This window comes from Hyla sarda, chromosome 1 (assembly GCF_029499605.1).
Source record: "Hyla sarda isolate aHylSar1 chromosome 1, aHylSar1.hap1, whole genome shotgun sequence".
Classification (NCBI taxonomy): domain Eukaryota; kingdom Metazoa; phylum Chordata; class Amphibia; order Anura; family Hylidae; genus Hyla; species Hyla sarda.
The window spans coordinates 57454160-57479168 of record NC_079189.1 but is presented as its reverse complement, the minus strand read 5'-3'; the positions used below and the strand labels follow the sequence as shown (position 1 = coordinate 57479168).

General features: G+C 44.7%; 1 protein-coding gene across 2 annotated transcripts in view; it reads right to left on the bottom strand.

Moving 5' to 3' along the window:
- Nucleotides 1-18138: 18138 nt before the first annotated feature.
- Nucleotides 18139-25009, bottom strand: part of CRMP1 (collapsin response mediator protein 1) — a 118946-nt gene continuing 112075 nt past the window's right edge. For both annotated transcript variants that reach the window (XM_056555123.1, XM_056555124.1), the window contains exon 14: nucleotides 18139-19010. In XM_056555123.1, coding sequence (XP_056411098.1) covers nucleotides 18919-19010 — 92 coding nt within the window. In that variant the 3' untranslated portion in view covers nucleotides 18139-18918. The remainder of the gene's footprint in view (nucleotides 19011-25009) is intronic.

Genomic DNA, 25009 nt, shown 5'->3' with positions numbered 1-25009 from the left:
AGGACAAGCAGGGCTCTGTACACTGAGGAGAAGCAGGGCTCTGTACACTGAGGACAAGCAGGGCTCTGTACACTGAGGACAAGCAGGGCTCTGTACACCGAGGAAAAGCAGGGCTCTGTACAACGAGGACAAGCAGGGCTCTGTACACCGAGGACAGGTAGGGCTCTGTACACTGAGGACAAGCAGGGCTCTGTACACTGAGGACAAGTAGGGCGTTGCGCAGTGAGGACAAGCAGAGCTCTGTACAATGAGGAGAAGTAGGGCTCTGTGCACAGAGGACAAGCAGGGCTCTGTACAGTGAGGACAAGCTGGGCTCTGTACACTGAGGACAATCAGGGCTCTGTACACTGAGGACAAGCAGGGATCTGTACACTGAGGACAAGCAGGGCTCTTTCCACTGAGGACAAGCAGGGCTCTGTACACTGAGGACAAGCAGGGCTCTGAACACTGACGACAAGCAGGGCTCTGTACACTGACGACAGGCAGGGCTCTGTACACTGAGGACAAGAAGGGCTCTGTACACTGAGGACAAGCAGGGCTCTGTACACTGAGGATAAGAAGGGCTGTGTACACTGAAGAGAAGTAGGGCTCTGTGCACAGAGGACAAGCAGGGCTCTGTGCAGTGAGGACAAGCAGGGCGGGCGCACTGTCTTTGGCGGCAGCAGTGAACTCCAATGCTGCAGCGCTTAGACTTGAGATTCATGTGACCTAAGCACCTCTCCCAGGAATAACAAACAGCCCTTTCCCCATGTCTGCCCCGGCTATTTAACCCATTTACGCAAAATCAGGTACATGAACCTGATGATTAGTGGTTATTTCCCGCAACATCAGGTACATATATCTCAGGGAAATAAACAGTTCATTGAGCTTCGACTGTGCTGCAGCCGAGCCTTCCTGAAGCCGGCCTGGGAACAATCACAGCAGTCCCCGGCCAGCGATCGCTGCTATTGGTCCTTAACCAATAGGAGGGATCTGGCAGGGGTCTCCTTCTTCCCCCTTTCCTCCGTTGCTTCACACAGTGAAGCAAACGGTGGTGAGGGGGCACCGTTGGGGGAGGCCACCCGCAGCAGTCTGGATCGGAGCTGCGCTCCTATCCTGAGTTAACCCTGTAGATGCTGCGGTCCCTGTGACCGCAGTGTCTATTAGTGTAACAGAGGGAGTGAGCTCCCTCTGTCACCGATTGGCACTCTGCAAAGCGCCGATGGTTGCCATGGTCCGTTGTCATGGCAACAGATCAGTCTTTACCTAAGGTAGTGACTGATCTATCCTATGTCTATGACAGACATAGGCATAATTCAATGGAGAACAGATGTGTACTCCATTGAATTATGTGTATAATAGTAAAAAAAAAAAATAAGTAAAATGTGAAAAAAAAATAAAATAAAATAAAAAAATATATATATATATATATATATATATATATATATATATATATGTAAAATACACCCCAAAGCACACCCAAAAATAATCCCCCCAAAAACATCAACATGTCCCGCAAAAAAAGAGTCCTTACACAATTGCGTCAGTGAAAAAATAAAAAGTTATGGCTCACAGAATATGGCGACTTAGAAAAGTGATTTTTTTTCACAAAACTAGTTTTGATGCTATAAATGAACTAAAATATTAAAAAAAGTATAGAAATTTGGATTCGCCATAACCTGCAGAGTAAAGTTAACATGTCATTTATACGGCATGACGAATGACCTACATTTCTTTTTTATAAAAAAAACAACTGAAGACTAAATTGTTTTATGTATACTACCTCATAAAAAATAAAATTAAAAAACTATCAGTGTCACATGTACCCCAGAATGGTACCAATGGAAGCGTCAACTTGTCTCCCAAAAATATTTTTGCACCCCAAGGCCTCTGCGACTTTATATAATTTCAACAAAATATCCTAAACTAAAAGGATGCCCCAAAATCCACATAGCACGCCTTCATGTCTGAGGCTGTGTGAGACATGTAGCGCATAAAGGCCACATATGGGATATTTCTAAATATGTCAGAATTCAGGGAATAAATTTTGAGTTGTATTTCATTGTCAACACCTACTTTGTTACAGAAAATTTTTTTACTAAAATGAAAAATCAGCAAAAATGACATTTTTAAATTCAGCCTCCACTTTGCTTTAATTTCTGTGAAACGTTCTGTGAAAAGGGTTAATAAACTTCTTTAATGTCATTCTGACTACTTTAAGTAGTGCAGTTTATTAAATGGGGGGATTTATGGGGGTATCTAACATACAGGCCTCTCAATTCCACTTCAGAACTGAACTGGTCCCTGAAAAATATGATTTTGAAATTTTCTTGAAAATCTGGAAAATTGCTGCTAAACGTATAAACCTTCTCACATTCTAAAAAATTTTATTCACCATTTTGTTTTTTTGAACTTTCTATACACAATTTTTTAGTCCCCATGGGCATATTACATGCAATCCTTAAATTGCATACACTGTTCAATGCCATGCCATAGCATAGCATTGATCAGTGTTATCAATGCACCATTGCTCCAGCCTGGCATGGTTGGAGCTTTGGATTACCAATCAGATGGTGAGGCGGCAGGTAAGGGCCGTCCTGCTGTCCTTTCAGCAGTTCGGGACAGCGCAATTTCATCACTGCAGTCCCGAACAGCCTGCTAAGCTAGCCTTTCTCTCGTTTTAGATGCCACAATCAACTTTGATTTTGGCATCTAGAGGGATAATACCGGACATCAGCCCGATCGACAATGTCCGGCATTAGCTGAGGGTCCTGGTTGCTAATAATAACCGGGACACACTGGGTATGAAGCGCGTTTGACTCCTGAGCGCACTTTATGTAACGGGAGCCATCAATAGACATAAATTTACGTCCATTGTCTTTAGGGGTTAAGGACTGTAACCAGAGAGTGGTGATCAATGGTTCGTACTCTGATTGGTCCCCAGTTATTAGTGGTGTACCCCAAGGTTCAGTTCTGAGCCCACTTTTGTTTAACTTTTTGTTTAACTTATTTATTTTTCAAAAAATAGCAGAAAATTCAACTGGCACTGCTGCCTGATCCTGGGTGTGAAGTGCTCCAACCTCCTCTACACCTGTATAGTAGTGGCACAGTCACCTGCTGTGGCTTGCTTCTATGGTGGTGCACAGACTTGTGAATAAAGCCAAAGTGTCCAACAGATAGAACTTGTGTGGAGAGTAAAAGACGGCAGCTCACCAAACTTACGTTTCAAGCTTCTTTATTCATACAGCAGCGTGGGTTTGACAGAATGCGTGATGCAGGTGCTCAACAAACAACCGCACGAACAACGTCCGTTTCGCACGTAAAGTGCTTCTTCCGGTTCGTTGTCGTACTACCTTCACCTCCCTTAAATACCCGGCCCTAACCCTGACGTCATACAAAGGCAGAGACTGGCTAAATAGCATATATCACCGTAAAATTGCTTTGAGAACTACGTCATCTTAGTGCGCTTGTGATGCCTCGTTGCCGTGGACACGGGCGGGATGCACACGTCGGTGCCGGAAGTGACGCTGGAACTCACTCCATCAGCTGACCTGGCGAAGCTTCCCTCGTTTCCACAGCAACTCTGCATTATGTGATACTCTTCGCACTGCGGGAAAAGAAGAATACATAAAGGGAGGTAAGTAATTACAACAAAGTGAGGTGTGATTAAAACAATGCACATTAAAAAAGTACAAAGATTAAAAACAACTAAAGGACACTTTACTGAAAACGCTCATGTCTATTTTCTCATTTAGTCCACCTGCGCCCATGGCTCTTGTTTTCATTATCCACCTGCTTTCACATTGCAGGAGGATCTGATTCCTGTCACCACAGTTCTTGGCATTCTCAACAATCTGTATCCCAGCAAATTGAAGAACTGACGGATCCCCGTCATGTATTTCTTTTACATGTTGGATTAGTCTGGGACAGCCAACCCCCGTGGTGACAGATCGGAGATGTTCTCTAATACGTACATTCAGATTCCGGATGGTTTTTCTGATATAGAATAACCCACAACTACAGTAGATAACATATACTACAAACTTTGATTTGAAGGTGATGAAATCCCGTACTTGCCAGTTAACTCCACCAAGGGTTAAATACTTCTTTTTGGCATTGAAAGCACATTGTTGACATTGCCGACACTTGAAGTTCCCTTGGGGTCTACTTCTAGATAACCAATGGTCGGTCTGCTCTCTATATTGGTTGGGACCAAGCAGGCTACTTAAGGTCTTAGTTTTTCTATATGAGAAGAGTGGACGATTGGCGGCCGTGGTCCCTAGATCACTATCTCCCTCGATCAGATGCCAGTGTCGTTTAACCGCCGTTTGGATAATCCGATCCATGGAACTGTGTCTAAAGGAGGGCAAAAACCTGCCTGGCGCCTCACTCTCTCTCTTTTGCCTTCTTGCTCTCCTTCGTCCCGCATGTGAGTCTAAGGACACTTTGCAGATGCTCAGCCTTAAGGCGCTGGAACAAAAAGTTATGTTACTCTCCGAAAAGGTTCTGGACTGTTAATTCCTTACGCTCTTATGATACATGCAACAGAGCTCCTAGAGGTTTACGGACATACAAGGAACCTTCACAGTTCCTTGAGGATGATCATTTTCTGGAGGAGTGGAAATTAGCCCATCTAGAGCATTTGCTTCGTCTTATGAGAATTATCCTTAAAAGAAATGAAGTCGAATACTAGACGGTAACACAGGATCTGTCCAGAGCCAAGTTGGAACTAAGAGCCCGGCACTCGGAGGAACAATGTGAGCCTTTGGGAAAAAATTTGAGAAAAAGCTACTGATAACGCAAGCTGAAACGAAAGATAGAAAGAGGGATAAGTTCCTCCGAGACAAGCTCGTCTTCGAGACAGGACAGATATATGATTCGGGAAACCGTAAACAGCCTTCTAAAAGAAGAAGTCGCCCTAAAAATCATAACAACGATCAATGGACCACCGATTCAGATTCGAGTCGGTCAGATGACCCTAACAACAGTATCCCAGATGCCCACCCCGCAGGAGTTCCAAAAACCGGGGGACCACCCGAAGGAGGACAAGGCGGGGGCGGGGTAAAGGGCCCAAATCGCCGCCAGAAAAGGAAGCAAGTGTCATGGAGATAACAGACTTGGGTAAGGAAGATTTAATTAATGTCATTAACCTTACCAATGTGGACATACCTGAGGATTGTGTTAAGCTTTTATCTAAGGGACTACATTTCAGTTTGGTGGAACCGTTTGACGAGACTGAATTCCAGATAGATCTGTTCAAGTACATAAGGAACATGGGGCACAAAAAATATTTTACCAAGGTGGTTATGCCTACCCCTGATCTATTGAGTGGTGAGAAACCCATTCACATCGGCCCTTTAGGGTTTAGTGCATTTACAAATATGGGGGAGGATATTATAAGGGGAGCCGAGTTACTCCTGGAGGATGAGATTACAGCTGATAAGGAAGAACCGAATACTCCGGTATTCACTGGAGGTAACAGTTCCACTTTTTGCCCACCCTTACAACCGGGGGGTACCCTGGAACTATTCAGCTCCTTGGTCTTGAAGGATGTTAAAATGTTAATGTACCCTGAAGCAGTTGATAATCTGTCTAAACAAGATCATAGAGCCTTGAAATGGCTCAGAGCACAGAAGGAACTTATATTCCGCAAGGCAGATATGGGTGGAAACATCGTTGTGCTGTCAAATGAACAGTATAGGGAGGAGGCCCTGAGACAGCTCAGCGATGTTTCCACCTATGCGAAACTACCAGGGGATCCTACCAGTGGGTACCTATCCAGATTACAGACATTGTTAAGAAGGTATGTCAAGAAAAGGGTGCTGTAAAAAAAAATGGCTATTAGGTTGTTACCTAAATTCCCTAGTAAGCCAGTAAGCCCTATTGGTACTATCTCCCAAAGATTCACAAGTCACTGAGCTGACCCCCGGGACGTCCAATCGTCTCGGGGATCGGCTCGGTGACAGAGGGCTTGAGCAAATACTTGGATTGGTTACTACGCCCTCTTCTATCGGAGATTCCAACGTACCTCAGGGATACTGGGGAATTCCTTAGAGACTTTCTGTGTGAAACTAGGAAGGAATATGACAAAAAGGGGGGAACTGTCATGGAAATATTTTCTGGTTTGTCACATTGTGAGCGTAATGTAGTGCAGTGTGGTTTGTCGTTATTGGCTATTGGCACAGCTGCAGATGTGTTGGTGGTCAGTGACATATAAGCCTCAGTGTACAGTGTGTAGCCTGGATATTGTAACTTGTCTGTGTCCACTGTGGGAGTGCCTTTGGCTGTAGGTGTGACACCTGATACTGCATATGTGGGAGTGGCTACTGTAACCCCTCCCTCTTTGTTGTGTACATAAATAAACTGAACACTGACCTTCCCCCAGGTATTCTTTCTATGCTGGAGAAGGAATCAGTTGCAGGATCACTGACTCTGTCTGTCTGTGTTATTTCAACTATTGCAAATTCGCTATCCTGGCAGACACCACTGAGCCCGAATTATTACAAGTCTGGATATTCTACAACAGCCTGGAGAGCCTGAAGTTGTAGTTTTGTAACAGCTGGAGAGCCACGAATTGGGGAACAGTTTCACCCATCATCACTGCAGGACTTACAAGTGACTACACTAGTGATGGGACAGTCAGGAGAATAGTGATGTCTTCTATGTTTTCTTTCCTTTTCTTATTCACCTGGTCCAGACACCAGGACTTCTTCCAGCTACATCTTCCTCTGTAGAGTGTAATGTCCCTACATCATTGGTTCCTCACTTTGTTAGCAGATCAATATCCCCTATGTGAAGACAATAATCATTATAATCCTGCCAGATACTGTGAATCAGAAAATAATACTGCCACACACTTTCTCCTCATTTTGGCTGAATTCCACCCTTTTACTGCCCTCCTCCAGACCCCTCTGGCCCCTCCTCCTCTAGACTCCTCTGCCCCTCCTTCTCCAGACCCTTCTGTTCCCACCCAGACCCCTCCTTCCCCCAGACCATTAAGTCTTAAGTCTTTCTCCAGACCCCTCTTTCCTCTCCTTCTTCAGAACCCCCCACTGACTATATCCTCCTCAAGACCCTTCTGTTCCCACCCAGACCCCTCCTTTCCCCAGACCCCTCTTCCTTCCCTCTTCTTTTAGTTTTCTATGTTTTATTTGTGCTTAACCCCTTAGCGCAAATGGATGTTTATTAACGTCAAAAAATGAGCCATCATACCGCCCCGTACGTGGAAAAATAAAAAAGTTATAAGGGTCAGAAGATGACAATTTTAAACGTATAAATTTTCCTGCATTTAGTTACAAAATCAAACCGATATAAGTAGGGTATCATTTTAACCGTATGGACCTACAGAATAAAGATTTTTTTACCGAAAAATGTACTGCATAGAAACGGAAGCCCCCAAAATTTACAAAATGGCATTTTTTCTTCCATTTTGTCATACAATGATTTTTTTTCCGTTTTGCTGTAGATTTTTGGGTAAAATGAGCCATCATTTGGATTTTTAGGTGCCAAATTTAAAGGGTTATGAGTTTTGAAAGGTGATGAGGAAAGAATGAAAATGCAAAAATGGAAAAACCCTGCGTCCTTAAGGGGTTAAAAAAAAGCTCAAGAGCACATTTCCCCCATCTCATACACAGACTTTGGACCGAAGCCCAAACACAGGAAGCGCAGCCTGGAGTGCTGAGGGGGGGTTCCAACCAACAGCATATGGCAGTTAAGTGTGAGAGGAGATATGATTGGATGAGGCTGGACCCCCCCCCCCCCCCCACAGGACTCAAGGCTGCACTTTCTGTGTTTGGACTTCGGTCCAAAGTCTGTGTATGAGAAAATGTGCTCTTGAGCTTTTTTAAGCACAAATAAAACATAGAAAACTTAATTTTTTTTAAACAAAGTACATTAGAAATATTTTTTATTTACCATAAGGAGTGCAAAAGCAAAAATTTGTTTTAATGAGAGTTACCCTTTAAAGGAGATATCCAATAGTGAAAAATCAGAAAATAAGTACCTGCCACAGGTTAGACCTTGACTCCATGATGCCACCGCACTTTTCATTATATGTCTGCCCCATCCCTTTTGTATGCTATGCCACTGTGAAAATAGCAGCACTTCCTGGTTATGGAGCCTGAGCTCCCATCATCCTCTTCACTCTGAAAAAATGACTTCCTCTCAAGTCTGTAACACAATGTACACCCCCAAAGCCTGCCCATATCATGCCCTACTGTGCTAAATCTCTGCCCTTCTTATTGCTGACAGCTCCTCCCCCCCCCCCCTGCTCTGTTTACACAGGACCTAACTTATCATGGGGAGGTTTCAAGTTTGCACAGGGAAAGAACTGAGCAGGAGATGTGTGAGGAGACATACTGCACTGCACGGGCTGGGGATGATTTCTATATGTGAGGAGACATATTACACTGTAGGGGCTGGGGATGATTTCTATATGTGAGGAGACATATTACACTGCAGGGGCTGGGGATGATTTCTATATGTGAGGAGACATATTACACAGCACGGGCTGGGGATGATTTCTATATGTGAGGAGACATATTACACTGTACGGGCTGGGGATTATTTCTATATGTGAGGAGACATATTACACTGCAGGGGCTGGGGATGATTTCTATATGTGAGGAGACATATTACACAGCACGGGCTGGGGATGATTTCTATATGTGAGGAGACATATTACACTGCACGGGCTGGGGATGATTTCTATATGTGAGAAGACATATTACACTGCACAGGCTGGGGATGATTTCTATATGTGAGGAGACATATTACACTGCACAGGCTGGGGATGATTTCTATATGTGAGGAGACATATTACACAGCACGGGCTGGGGATGATTTCTATATGTGAGGAGACATATTACACAGCACGGGCTGGGGATGATTTCTATATGTGAGGAGACATATTACACTGCACGGGCTGGGGATGATTTCTATATGTGAGAAGACATATAACACTGCACAGGCTGGGGATGATTTGTATATGTGAGGAGACATACTGCACTGCACGGGCTGGGGATGATTTCTATATGTGAGGAGACATACTGCACTGCACGGGCTGGGGATGATTTCTATATGTGAGGAGACATATTACACTGCACAGGCTGGGGATGATTTCTATATGTGAGGAGACATATTACACAGCACGGGCTGGGGATGATTTCTATATGTGAGGAGACATACTGCACTGCACGGGCTGGGGATGATTTCTATATGTGAGGAGACATACTGCACTGCACGGGCTGGGGATGATTTCTATATGTGAGGAGACATATTACACTGCAGGTGCTGGGGATGATTTCTATATGTGAGGAGACATATTGCACTGCAGGGGCTGGGGATGATTTCTATATGTGAGGAGACATATTACACTGCAGGGGCTGGGGATGATTTCTATATGTGAGGAGACATATTACACTGCACAGGCTGGGGATGATTTCTATATGTGAGGAGACATACTGCACTGCACGGGCTGGGGATGATTTCTATATGTGAGGAGACATACTGCACTGCACGGGCTGGGGATGATTTCTATATGTGAGGAGACATACTGCACTGCACGGGCTGGGAATGATTTCTATATGTGAGGAGACTTACTGCACTGCACGGGCTGGGGATGATTTCTATATGTGAGGAGACATATTACACTGTAGGGGCTGGGGATGATTTCTATATGTGAGGAGACATATTACACTGCACAGGCTGGGGATGATTTCTATATGTGAGGAGACATATTACACAGCACGGGCTTGGGATGATTTCTATATGTGAGGAGACATACTGCACTGCACGGGCTGGGGATGATTTCTATATGTGAGGAGACATACTGCACTGCACGGGCTGGGATGATTTCTATATGTGAGGAGACATACTGCACTGCACGGGCTGGGGATGATTTCTATATGTGAGGAGACATATTACGCTGCAGGTGCTGGGGATGATTTCTATATGTGAGGAGACATATTGCACTGCAGGGGCTGGGGATGATTTCTATATGTGAGGAGACATATTACACTGCACGGGCTGGTGATGATTTCTATATGTGAGGAGACATATTACACTGCACAGGCTGGTGATGATTTCTATATGTGAGGAGACATACCGCACTGCAGGGGCTGGGTATGATTTCTATATGTGAGGAGACATATTACACAGCACGGGCTGGGGATGATTTCTATATGTGAGGAGACATACTGCACTGCACGGGCTGGGATGATTTCTATATGTGAGGAGACATACTGCACTGCACGGGCTGGGGATGATTTCTATATGTGAGGAGACATACTGCACTGCACGGGCTGGGATGATTTCTATATGTGAGGAGACATACTGCACTGCACGGGCTGGGGATGATTTCTATATGTGAGGAGACATATTACACTGCACAGGCTGGGGATGATTTCTATATGTGAGGAGACATATTACACTGCACGGGCTAGGGATGATTTCTATATGTGAGGAGACATACTGCACTGCACGGGCTGGGGATTATTTCTATATGTGAGGAGACATACTGCACTGCACGGGCTGGTGATGATTTCTATATGTGAGGAGACATATTACACTGCACAGGCTGGTGATGATTTCTATATGTGAGGAGACATATTACACTGCACGGGCTGGGGATGATTTCTATATGTGAGGAGACATACTGCACTGCAGGGGCTGGGTATAATTTCTATATGTGAGGAGACATATTACACAGCAGGGGCTGGGGATGATTTCTATATGTGAGGAGACATACTGCACTGCACGGGCTGGGATGATTTCTATATGTGAGGAGACATACTGCACTGCACGGGCTGGGGATGATTTCTATATGTGAGGAGACATATTACACTGCAGTGGCTGGGGATGATTTCTATATGTGAGGAGACATATTACACTGCACGGGCTAGGGATGATTTCTATATGTGAGGAGACATACTGCACTGCACGGGCTGGGGATTATTTCTATATGTGAGGAGACATACTGCACTGCACGGGCTGGTGATGATTTCTATATGTGAGGAGACATATTACACTGCACAGGCTGGTGATGATTTCTATATGTGAGGAGACATATTACACTGCACGGGCTGGGGATGATTTCTATATGTGAGGAGACATACTGCACTGCAGGGGCTGGGTATGATTTCTATATGTGAGGAGACATATTACACAGCACGGGCTGGGGATGATTTCTATATGTGAGGAGACATACTGCACTGCACGGGCTGGGATGATTTCTATATGTGAGGAGACATACTGCACTGCACGGGCTGGGGATGATTTCTATATGTGAGGAGACATATTACACTGCAGGGGCTGGGGATGATTTCTATATGTGAGGAGACATATTACACTGCACGGGCTAGGGATGATTTCTATATGTAAGGAGACATACTGCACTGCACGGGCTGGGGATGATTTCTATATGTGAGGAGACATACTGCACTGCACGGGCTGGGGATGATTTCTATATGTGAGGAGACATACTGCACTGCACAGGCTGGGGATGATTTCTATATGTGAGGAGACATATTACACTGCACGGGCTGGGGATGATTTCTATATGTGAGGAGACATATTACACTGCAGGGGCTGGGGATGATTTCTATATGTGAGGAGACATATTACACTGCAGGGGCTGGGGATGATTTCTATATGTGAGGAGACATACTGCACTGCACGGGTTTGGGATGATTTCTATATGTAAGGAGACATACTGCACTGCACGGGCTGGGGATGATTTCTATATGTGAGGAGACATACTGCACTGCACGGGCTGGGGATGATTTCTATATGTGAGGAGACATACTGCACTGCACGTGCTGGGGATGATTTCTATATGTGAGGAGACATACTGCACGGGCTGGGGATGATTTCTATATGTGAGGAGACATATTACACTGCAGGGGCTGGGGGTGATTTCTATATGTGAGGAGACATATTACACTGCAGGGGCTGGGGATGATTTCTATATGTGAGGAGACATATTACACTGCACTGCACGGGCTGGGGATGATTTCTATATGTGAGGAGACATACTGCACTGCACGGGCTGGGGATGATTTCTATATGTGAGGAGACATACTGCACTGCACGGGCTGGGGATGATTTCTATATGTGAGGAGACATATTGCACTGCACGGGCTGGGGATGATTTCTATATGTGAGGAGACATATTACACTGCAGGGGCTGGGGATGATTTCTATATGTGAGGAGACATATTACACTGCAGGGGCTGGGGATGATTTCTATATGTGAGGAGACATATTACACTGCAGGGGCTGGGGATGATTTCTATATGTGAGGAGACATATTACACTGCACGGGCTGGGGATGATTTCTATATGTGAGGAGACATATTACACTGCAGGGGCTGGGGATGATTTCTATATGTGAGGAGATATACTGCACTGCACGGGCTGGGGATGATTTCTATATGTGAGGAGACATATTACACTGCAGGGGCTGGGGGTGATTTCTATATGTGAGGAGACATATTACACTGCAGGGGCTGGGGATGATTTCTATATGTGAGGAGACATACTGCACTGCACGGGCTGGGGATGATTTCTATATGTGAGGAGACATACTGCACTGGAGGGGCTGGGGATGATTTCTATATGTGAGGAGACATATTACACTGCCGGGGCTGGGGATGATTTCTATATGTGAGGAGACATACTGCACTGCACGGGCTGGAGATGATTTCTATATGTGAGGAGACATATTACACTGCAGGGGCTGGGGATGATTTCTATATGTGAGGAGACATATTACACTGCAGGAGCTGGGGATGATTTCTATATGTGAGGAGACATATTACACTGCACTGCACGGGCTGGGGATGATTTCTATATGTGAGGAGACATATTACACTGCACGGGCTGGGGATGATTTCTATATGTGAGGAGACATACTGTACTGCACGGGCTGGGGATGATTTCTATATGTGAGGAGACATATTACACTGCAGGGGCTGGGGATGATTTCTATATGTGAGGAGACATATTACACTGCAGGGGCTGGGGATGATTTCTATATGTGAGGAGACATATTACACTGCACAGGCTGGGGATGATTTCTATATGTGAGGAGACATATTACACTGCAGGGGCTGGGGATGATTTCTATATGTGAGGAGACATATTACACTGCACGGGCTGGGGATGATTTCTATATGAGAGGAGACATACTGCACTGCAGGGGCTGGGGATGATTTCTATATGTTAGGAGACATATTACACTGCCGGGCTGGGGATGATTTCTATATGTGAGGAGACATACTGCACTGCACGGGCTGGAGATGATTTCTATATGTGAGGAGACATATTACACTGCAGGGGCTGGGGATGATTTCTATATGTGAGGAGACATATTACACTGCAGGAGCTGGGGATGATTTCTATATGTGAGGAGACATATTACACTGCACTGCACGGGCTGGGGATGATTTCTATATGTGAGGAGACATATTACACTGCACGGGCTGGGGATGATTTCTATATGTGAGGAGACATACTTCACTGCACGGGCTGGGGATGATTTCTATATGTGAGGAGACATATTACACTGCAGGGGCTGGGGATGATTTCTATATGTGAGGAGACATATTACACAGCACGGGCTGGGGATGATTTCTATATGTGAGGAGACATATTACACTGCAGGGGCTGGGGATGATTTCTATATGTGAGGAGACATATTACACTGCAGGGGCTGGGGATGATTTCTATATGTGAGGAGACATATTACACTGCACGGGCTGGGGATGATTTCTATATGTGAGGAGACATACTACACTGCTTGGGCTGGGGATGATTTCTATATGTGAGGAGACATACTGCACTGCAGGGGCTGGGGATGATTTCTATATGTGAGGAGACATATTACACTGCAGGGGCTGGGGATGATTTCTATATGTGAGGAGACATATTACACTGCAGGTGCTGGGGATGATTTCTATATGTGATGAGACATATTACACTGCAGGGGCTGGGGATGATTTCTATATGTGAGGAGACATATTACACTGCAGGGGCTGGGGATGATTTTTATATGTGAGGAGACATATTACACTGTACGGGCTGGGAATGATTTCTATATGTGAGGAGACATACTGCACTGCACGGGCTGGGGATGATTTCTATATGTGAGGAGACATATTACACTGCACGGGCTGGGGATGATTTCTATATGTGAGGAGACATACTGCACTGCACGGGCTGGGGATGATTTCTATATGTGAGGAGACATACTGCACTGCACGAGCTGGAGATGATTTCTATATGTGAGGAGACATATTACACTGCAGGGGCTGGGGATGATTTCTATATGTGAGGAGACATATTACACTGCAGGAGCTGGGGATGATTTCTATATGTGAGGAGACATATTACACTGCACTGCACGGGCTGGGGATGATTTCTATATGTGAGGAGACATATTACACTGCACGGGCTGGGGATGATTTCTATATGTGAGGAGACATACTGCACTGCACGGGCTGGGGATGATTTCTATATGTGAGGAGACATATTACACTGCAGGGGCTGGGGATGATTTCTATATGTGAGGAGACATATTACACAGCACGGGCTGGGGATGATTTCTATATGTGAGGAGACATATTACACTGCAGGGGCTGGGGATGATTTCTATATGTGAGGAGACATATTACACTGCAGGGGCTGGGGATGATTTCTATATGTGAGGAGACATATTACACTGCACGGGCTGGGGATGATTTCTATATGTGAGGAGACATACTACACTGCACGGGCTGGGGATGATTTCTATATGTGAGGAGACATATTACACTGCAGGGGCTGGGGATGATTTCTATATGTGAGGAGACATATTACACTGCAGGTGCTGGGGATGATTTCTATATGTGATGAGACATATTACACTGCAGGGGCTGGGGATGATTTCTATATGTGAGGAGACATATTACACTGCAGGGGCTGGGGATGATTTCTATATGTGAGGAGACATATTACACTGCACGGGCTGGGGATGATTTCTATATGTGAGGAGACATACTACACTGCACGGGCTGGGGATGATTTCTATATGTGAGGAGACATACTGCACTGCACGGGCTGGGGATGATTTCTATATGTGAGGAGACATATTACACTGCACGGGCTGGGGATGATTTCTATATGTGAGGAGACATATTACACTGTAGGGGCTGGGGATGATTTCTATATGTGAGGAGACATATTACACTGCAGGGGCTGGGGATGATTTCTATATGTGAGGAGACATATTACACTGCAGGTGCTGGGGATGATTTCTATATGTGATGAGACATATTACACTGCAGGGGCTGGGGATGATTTCTATATGTGAGGAGACATATTACACTGTAGGGGCTGGGGATGATTTCTATATGTGATGAGACATATTACACTGCAGGGGCTGGGGATGATTTCTATATGTGAGGAGACATATTACACTGCAGGTGCTGGGGATGATTTCTATATGTGAGGAGACATATTACACTGCAGGGCTGGGGATGATTTCTATATGTGAGGAGACATACTGCACTGCAGGGGCTGGGGATGATTTCTATATGTGAGGAGACATATTACACTGCAGGGGCTGGGGATGATTTCTATATGTGAGGAGACATATTACACTGCACGGGCTGGGGATGATTTCTATATGTGAGGAGACATATTACACTGCACGGGCTGGGGATGATTTCTATATGTGAGGAGACATATTGCACTGCAGGGGCTGGGGATGATTTCTATATGTGAGGAGACATATTACACTGAAGGGGCTGGGGATGATTTCTATATGTGAGGAGACATATTACACTGCACGGGCTGGGGATGATTTCTATATGTGAGGAGACATATTACACTGCACAGGCTGGGGATGATTTCTATATGTGAGGAGACATATTACACTGCACAGGCTGGGGATGATTTCTATATGTGAGGAGACATTACACTGCAGGGGCTGGGAATGATTTCTATATGTGAGGAGACATATTACACTGCACGGGCTGGGGATGATTTCTATATGTGAGGAGACATTACACTGCAGGGGCTGGGAATGATTTCTATATGTGAGGAGACATATTACACTGCAGGGGCTGGGGGTGATTTCTATATGTGAGGAGACATATTACACTGCAGGGGCTGGGGATGATTTCTATATGTGAGAAGACATATTGCACTGTAGGGGCTGGGGATGATTTCTATATGTGAGGAGACATATTACACTGCACAGGCTGGGGATGATTTCTATATGTGAGGAGACATACTGCACTGCACGGGCTGGGGATGATTTCTATATGTGAGGAGACATACTGCACTGCACGGACTGGGGATGATTTCTATATGTGAGGAGACATATTACACTGCACAGGCTGGGGATGATTTCTATATGTGAGGAGACATATTACACTGCACGGGCTGGAGATGATTTCTATATGTGAGGAGACATATTACACTGCAGGGGCTGGGGATGATTTCTATATGTGAGGAGACATACTACACTGCACGGGCTGGGGATGATTTCTATATGTGAGGAGACATTACACTGCAGGGGCTGGGAATGATTTCTATATGTGAGGAGACATATTACACTGCAGGGGCTGGGGGTGATTTCTATATGTGAGGAGACATATTACACTGCAGGGGCTGGGGATGATTTCTATATGTGAGAAGACATATTGCACTGTAGGGGCTGGGGATGATTTCTATATGTGAGGAGACATATTACACTGCACAGGCTGGGGATGATTTCTATATGTGAGGAGACATACTGCACTGCACGGGCTGGTGATGATTTCTATATGTGAGGAGACATACTGCACTGCACGGACTGGGGATGATTTCTATATGTGAGGAGACATATTACACTGCACAGGCTGGGGATGATTTCTATATGTGAGGAGACATATTACACTGCAGGGGCTGGGGATGATTTCTATATGTGATGAGACATATTACACTGCACGGGCTGGGGATGATTTCTATATGTGAGGAGACATACTACACTGCAGGGGCTGGGGATGATTTCTTTATGTGATGAGACATATTACACTGCAGGGGCTGGTGGTGTATAGACTACAGGGAATAAATATTATACTGGGGAGGATTTCTATGTGTGAGGGGGGACTCCTGAATGACATGCTGGGAGTTGTAGTCCCTGTAATGTGTGTGTATGCTAGTATTTCCCAACCAGGGAATGCTGGTAGTAGTAGTTTTGCAACATCTGGAGGCACCCTGGTTGGGAAACAATGGTGTAACATGATGTGTATGCTGAATAGGCTAGAACAGTGTTTCCCAACCAGTGTGCCTCCAGCTGTTGCAAATCTACAACTCCCAGCATGCCCAAAGTCTGTCAGGGCATGCTGGGAGTTGTAGTTTTGCAACAGCTGGAGGCACACTGGTTTGGAAATACTAGAATACACACACATAACAGGGACTACTGCTCCCAGCATGTCATTCAGGAGATCCCCCCTCACACATATAAATCATCCCCAGTATGAGATGTATTCCCCTGCAGTCTATACATCCCCAGCCCTGTATTATGTCTCCCCACACACGTCCCTCCCTCCCTCCCCTCCCTCCATGCAAACTTGGAACCTCCCCATGATAAGTGAGGTCCTATGTAGACAGAGCTGTGGGGGGGGGGGGGGGGGGGGAGGGGCTGTGTACGTCCTCATTCTCCCCCTCACACTTCTCCTGGCTTACAGCACGGCACCCACGTGACCAGGCTCAAGCAGGACTGCTGTGATTGGTTCAATGTGTGAGTGCTGTGATTGTTGAGCACTCACATATTGAGAACTATGAGGAAAGGAATGAGGAGCTGACCACAGGCTGTAGAAGAAGTGTAGGTCGAGATGCTGGATTATGCAGCGCTTCCTGTCTAGAGAGAAATCACTGAAAAAGGTACTTTCCGTTCCAGATGGGTTATGTGAGTATATTACAAAGTTATATAACTTTTTAAACTGTTGCTAACTGTATAAAATTTTTCACCATTGGACTACTCCTTTAAGTTTTCAGTCTGAACACTTGGTCTACATTGTTACAAATTTTACTGAATTTGTAAAACACATGCAGTGTTAAAAATGTTCTGTATGTGACAAACTCAACCCTGCCTAACACCCACACCAAAAAAAACACAATAGGAAAGCCTCATCCATTTGCAATGTTTCTCATTGTTTATTTCATACGCTTCAAATTCTGTAATAGAATCACATCTAGAACGTCATACGCAACTGTAAGTAAAAATGCAATGTGAAATACAAACAGAAAAAAAATCCTTTGTACAAAACTGTAAAAATTAGGCAACTACATTGGACGGACAGTATCAAAATCCCATGCAAACGGGGTCATTGTGTGCATGGCTTAAAGAAAGCTGTATGCATGAATATTCTCAGTGGTAAAACATACAGAACTGTACAGTTAGATTTTTTACATGAATGACATCTCCTCCTGTGTTATAATTACAGTAAAAAGACTAAAAAATAAGTTAAACATGATACATTGAGTTATCTACCATACACATTATATTGTTCACATTTCTTAGTTATCGGTGGCAAAGTGGTTCTTGGCATTGTGTTTAGATGAAGGTTGGCATGTATTAAACTCACAGGCTACATCTCAGAACTCAAATAACGCAAAAGACCATGCACTACCAACCCAACATACAACTAAATGGTGCAAAAAAAACAAAACAACCAGATAGCTACAAGACAAAGCTGATGTCTCTAGTCTAATACAGTCATGGGTGTGTTCCATGCTTTAACGTGAGGCAAACCATTCCAAGCACTTCACCACACTGTGACCATCTTTTCCTTTACAAAACAGACCAATTTTTTAAAATTATTTTTCATTAGTAGCAAAAACATTTTGAGCTCAATAACACTGACAGAACAGAACAATGTTCCGGTGATGATCTTTCTCCTTCCTGGATCTTCAACCGAGGCTTGTGATGTTTGAGCGACCTCCTGGTGGAGCCACGATACGGTGTCCTGTGCGGCGAGGGTTAGTATCATCAATCTGTGCACCTGGAGTTCAATGAGATAATAAGTCGTTACGATAAGACAATGATTAAGAGGTATACCTTGTATGCTTCTGGGATCCAATCCAAACTCTAGACCTGGACCCCCAATTATCCTCTGATGATATTTTCTATACAGAAAATGTTGTATAGTGTCCGCTCTGTGAAAACCAAGTACTTATTTGTATTGTTAAGGTGCCTCCACATCTTTAATAACTGCAGGCTGAATTCAGACAATTATTCCTTCTAACTCCCCATCCCTACACATGCACACCTGGCTCAGTTGAGCATGTATGTGTTTTCTATGGGGTTAGGAGAGACATCTGCCTTGTCGACTAAACTCAAAGAAAACCCAAAGGATAACAAAACAACATTACTTTCCCATCTTCTGTCTGGGATAGAGGCTAGAGGTCCACATACACACTGAATAGATCGCCTAAATTGGCTGATGTTTTTCTAAAAGCTATCACCAGCCTATAGTATTCCATTGGAATTTTCTGTGTTGTAAAGTCTTCTCACAACATGGGCCTTATGGGTGGCACTAAGAGTTGATGCTTAGATGAAATTTCAACCTTCATTGCTCTATGATTGAAGGCAAATGACAGAACATGATTCAGCAGAGAACAAAAATAGGAACTAAACTAAAAAAAAAAAAACTGGTCAGCTAATACAACATGTTATAAGGTGGCTAGAGAGTTGATATATGAAACAAACACAAGCCACCAATAAAGATAAAGAAGTATAACAACAATAGCCCAGTAAACTATTGGCCAATGTCATCAGACAAAAACACTGATGCAGCTAGTCCATCACCACCTGCTTCCCAGGTAAGAAGCATCCAAGTTCCTGAGCAGATGTTGTGGTCCCTGCTGCACCATTGGTCTGTACACACTAACTTATACACAAATTTACAAGTCTATCTTTTTTTAAAAGTTGTCTGAAGTTTATATTGAATATTTAATGAAGTTATGTTTTAGGCTAGGCTCACATGACCGTTCTCTCCCATCCTGATGTTATCCCTTTATTGCTGTGTGTTGTCCTGGTACCGCATTGCATACCGTACCTTGCATGGTGGTCCCCAAAGACAGAGTTACTACGTTCAGGTAGGGTCCTGCAGGTGGGACAGCCCCTAGTCGCCTCCTTCTTCTCTAATTTTATAATGTTTATGTGTATATATTTAATGATGTATATAAATGATAATTACCTTTATAGCGTCGCAGGACCTTCGGTCATGTGACTATGTTGATTCCTCTATGGTATGTTGGAGGACCTTTGGAGGTCCTTGGGTCACATGTTTACCCATAACTCTTTGTACAGAAGATTGACAGTTGTTATGGACCAGTGAGCTTAAGGCCAGCCCCTGCCCATATAAGGGAGCTGCTAGCCAATCCTCGCTCTCTTGCTTCTGAGCTGCAAAGCAAGCAGCATTATCTCTTGGGTTGCTGCTCTCGTAGATGCTATCAGGATCTGCGCAACTTGCAAAGACAAGTGTGGTGTCCCGGTACAGTATTTCATATAGTACCTAGGGTAGAGGTCCCCAAAGTCAGAGTAACTACGTTCAGATACGGTTCCTAAGATGGGACAACCCCTAGTCGCCTCTCCTAAAGTTTATCTTTAATAATAATAAAGGTATATATTTAATAATTGTATATGTTCTATAGTAGTGTATAGTACTTACCTTGTTCAGCGTCGCAGGACCTTCGGTCATGTGACCATGCTAGTAACCTCTATAGTATGTCGTAGGACCTTAGGAGGTCCTTGGGTCACGTGTTTACCCATAACTCTTTGTACAGAAGATTGACAGTTGTTATGGACCAGTGAGCTTAAGGCCAGCCCCTGCCCATATAAGGGAGCTGCTAGCCAATCCTCGCTCTCTTGCTTCTGAGCTGCAAAGCAAGCAGCATTATCTCTTGGGTTGCTGCTCTCGTAGATACTATCAGGATCTGCGCAACTTGCAAAGACAAGTGTGGTGTCCCGGTACAGTATTTCATATAGTACCTAGGGTAGAGGTCCCCAAAGTCAGAGTAACTACGTTCAGATACGGTTCCTAAGATGGGACAACCCCTAGTTGCCTCTCCTAAAGTTTATCTTTAATAATAATAAAGGTATATATTTAATAATTGTATATGTTCTATAGTAGTGTATAGTACTTACCTTGTTCAGCGTCGCAGGACCTTCGGTCATGTGACCATGCTAGTAACCTCTATAGTATGTTGTAGGACCTTAGGAGGTCCTTGGGTCACGTGTAACCCACAAATCTCTGAAATGGTGATTGACATCAGTATGGACCAATTAGCGTTAGTCCAGCCCCTGCCCATATAAGGGAGCTGCGTCCAATTTTCGCTCTCTTGGGTTGCTGCTCTCATGGATGCCGGACTAACAGGACGGTGTGCTAGGCAACTTTCAAAGACACGCTAGGCTTCAAAACCTACGGCCTCAGCAGAACCAAAAATCGTGAGTTTTATTCTAATTCTACTGGACCGCAACTAATTCCCCTAAATCCAGTGGACTAAAAGACTCTTAATGCTAAAGTCCCAACCATTGTCAATCTCCAAAGGAAGCTGTTGTTATGCTAAGAGACTGTTATGTTAATGAAGTGTACAAAAAATCTTCAGTAAAAGTTAACGCTGTTTACAGAAGCTTTACGGTTGTGGACAATCCATTATTACTACCTACCTCAAACCTATTATCATCTATCTCCCTATCGTTCCTGGGAAGGGCGGCGGTAGGAAAAGCCATATTGAGGAGCCCTCACCCTGGCGTCATGAATAGCAAGGGTTAACAAGCACCCTTTAATTACCGCACAGCTACACTCCCCATACACTACACCCCCCAGGCTATCACATAGCTTTTTGGCATCTTACGAACAGGATACGGGTGTGTGCCTCCAGCTGTTACCACCAAGTAAAGTGTACTCCCCCTACATAAAAGACTGTCCCAATGTGTTACGGAGCACCATCTAATTGTGCGGAAGATTGCGTATGGTGCCGCGTGCAGAGAGCACACGCGAAAAGTAAGGGGGGGGGAGGTGAAAATTTTATTGCTGCAGGAATGTGTAAAGTAAGGAATGAATGTATGCTACGGTCCTCTGGTCCGGTCAGCAGTGCAAGAGTTAACCCACTGCCGGAAAAGCGCGCGAAGAAAACCTGCGCTGCGCCACGACCGATCAAGTAAATGTGTCACAGCCGAAAGGGAACTTAAAATCACAGTTGTTTCCGGGGGTACAGGAAGTCGGGGCTGCACCGATGGCATTCTTCCAGCTGGCAGCCATTTTGGCGAAGCCCAGTATAAAGGGAACCCTGCACAGAGACCTCTTCAGTCTGCACAAAGGAGAGCCGGAAGGTACAGACATGGTGGTCGCAGCCCAGCTGTTCCACGATCTTGCCGACCGTTTGCAGCGGTTGTCATTGGATGAAGAGGGGGCCTGCAATCTTCCCCCACTGCCCGATGACGACGATGACTGGCAAGATACCCCTCCGGGGGACACTGCAGGGACACCTGTAACTCCATCACCGGTGAGATTGTCCCCTCACCACCGCACTTGGAGTTCATGGGTAGTGTTGAGTGGCATAGGCCATATTCGAATTCGCGAATATTCGCGAATATATGGACGAATATTCGTCATATATTCACGAATATTCGCATATTCGTAATATTCGCATTTTATTTTCGCATATGCGAATATTCGCGCATGCGAAAATTCGTGTATGCGGAAATTAACATATACAAAAATTAGCATAAACAAAAATTTGCATATGCGAACATTAGCATATGCTTATTTTCGCATATGCGAAATTCGCACACCAGTCTCACACAGTAGTATTAGAGCCTTCTTTACACCACACAAGCTGGAAGCAGAGAGGGCTGATCACTGTGATGTGTACTGTGAAAAAAAAAAATATATAAAAAAAAAAATACGAATATATAGCGCTATATATATATATATATATATATATATATATATATATATGCGATATTCGCGAATAAAATTTGTATTGCGAATATTCGCGAGCAACACTATTCATGGGCTGAGATCCCGACGGAGGAATCCTCTGTTAGCACCCTATCAGAGGCAGCTTTCTCTTCCTCCACAAGCCCTGAGCCAGAGATACGCCTGTCCGCCCTGCAGAATGCACGACCGTGCTCACCAAAATTGCCTCAATGGGTCTTTGGGGATGAACCTGATTTTATCCAATATATGCATGATGTGCTTCAACCCCTGCCTGAGAAATCTCTACCATCGGTTCCTAAGGCGCAACAAGAAAGGGCCCGCCAGGAGGCCGAAATAGCCGACCTGATGGAGAAATTTAAGGACCGTCACAGAGAACTTTACGCTCCCAAGCATGTACAACTGCCTGTAGAGGAAAGGATTCGCTACCAAGAGAACACCAAGGAGATGAAGGCACTCTTTATTCGCAAGTGGGATCATCCCCGAGAAGGGGAGGAGCCCTTGGAACGTCGCAGAGCAACAGTGGCCAAGTTCGACAAGGTCAGAGATTATGGTACCCTCATTGATTGTCACACCGGCTATACCATCCTCGTAAACCGGCGAGCTGTAAAGAGGTCATATCTACACAAGAAGTTCCATTCCCTGGAGGTGGGTGAGATAGTAGAGTACACCACCGTCTGGGACCTGAAAGGAGAGTGGGTGGCCGCAGTCACCAGGCCAGCTGCTCCAACCTAGTTGCCCTTCAAGTACTTTCCCTCTGATGATTGGGAAGCGGACCCCTTCCAGCTGAGGCCGAAATGGCCTGCTCCTGATGCCTCCACCAACGTACTCAAGGAGGAGGAGTCTCTACAGCAGCTACCAATTCGAACTGTCTACAACAAAGTACCCTGGCCTACTCCTATCCAGGAGGTTTTTCCTCAACCGCGGGTACCAACCAAAATACTTGGGCCTGCTCCTGACAAGGAGAATTGGTCTGCCCCCAGGTACCAACAAATGTGCTGCGGCCCATGCCCGATGAGGAGGTGGGGCCGAATCAACCAGCACCAACTGTTAACCTCAATCCTTCAGTGTCACACTCTGCCCTTACTAATGTGGTGTGGAGAGCCCCATTAACTCTTTGCCTGCTCGTGATCCTGACAGGGGTAGAGGCACTAGGCGAGGAGCAGGACGATATTGCCGGAGTTCTATCTGAACTGTGACATTTATACAGCTTTAAAGTTTTTTTGTTTTCTTTACAGACTCTTTTCCTGCAAAAGTTCCAGAAATGTGCCTAGCAAGACTGTGCTAAGACTGTTCAAGTTGTAACATAACCGTCAAGCTTTTGTGCCTGGTCCTTAGACTAAGAGACTCCTAGAGGTAGGAGATTCGTAAGTGTGTGCCCAGCTAGAGCTGGTAGCCGTGAAGTTTAGACTCTAAGTGCAGGTGGACTGCTGATCCTTGCACGCCTGTTTATGTGTATATACCTCAAAAGTAACATGATATTCTTTGTGAAAGTTGCACTTATCAGATGAATGCACCTGAACCCTGTTGGAGTGTTTAATAAATCTTCATGCTAGAGTAAATAAATGTAAATGGTTATTGTACACATGTACAGAAAAAATTTAAATAATAGGTGTTGTAGTAGTTGCTAGTAGGTGGCTTCCTCTGCTCCTCTGAGGAATAACAGTTTCGTCACCCAACACTAACACCTTCTCAAAGGTCCACTCAAGGGAAACTACCCCTAAGATATCAAGACTGACCTTACACATAGTACTAAACACATAGTAACTCACAAAACAATCACTTAAGTGTACTTACCTCACTTAAAATTTAGTACACCCATAAACAAACACAAAATTGTCTCACACTAAAGTAAATGCTTTGGGAATTGTAGCTAATGTCATTTTTCCAATTCCTGCCACTGTTGTGTACACAATGCTTTGTTTTTATACGTGTGCGAGATGTTCTGCTTGGCCAGTAGATACTCTTGCTAGCTAAAAATAATACACATAATTAAAGGTAACCTAGGTAAGGTTTATCTGTTGTGTTCTAGGGATAAGAGCGTATAGCCAAGGGAC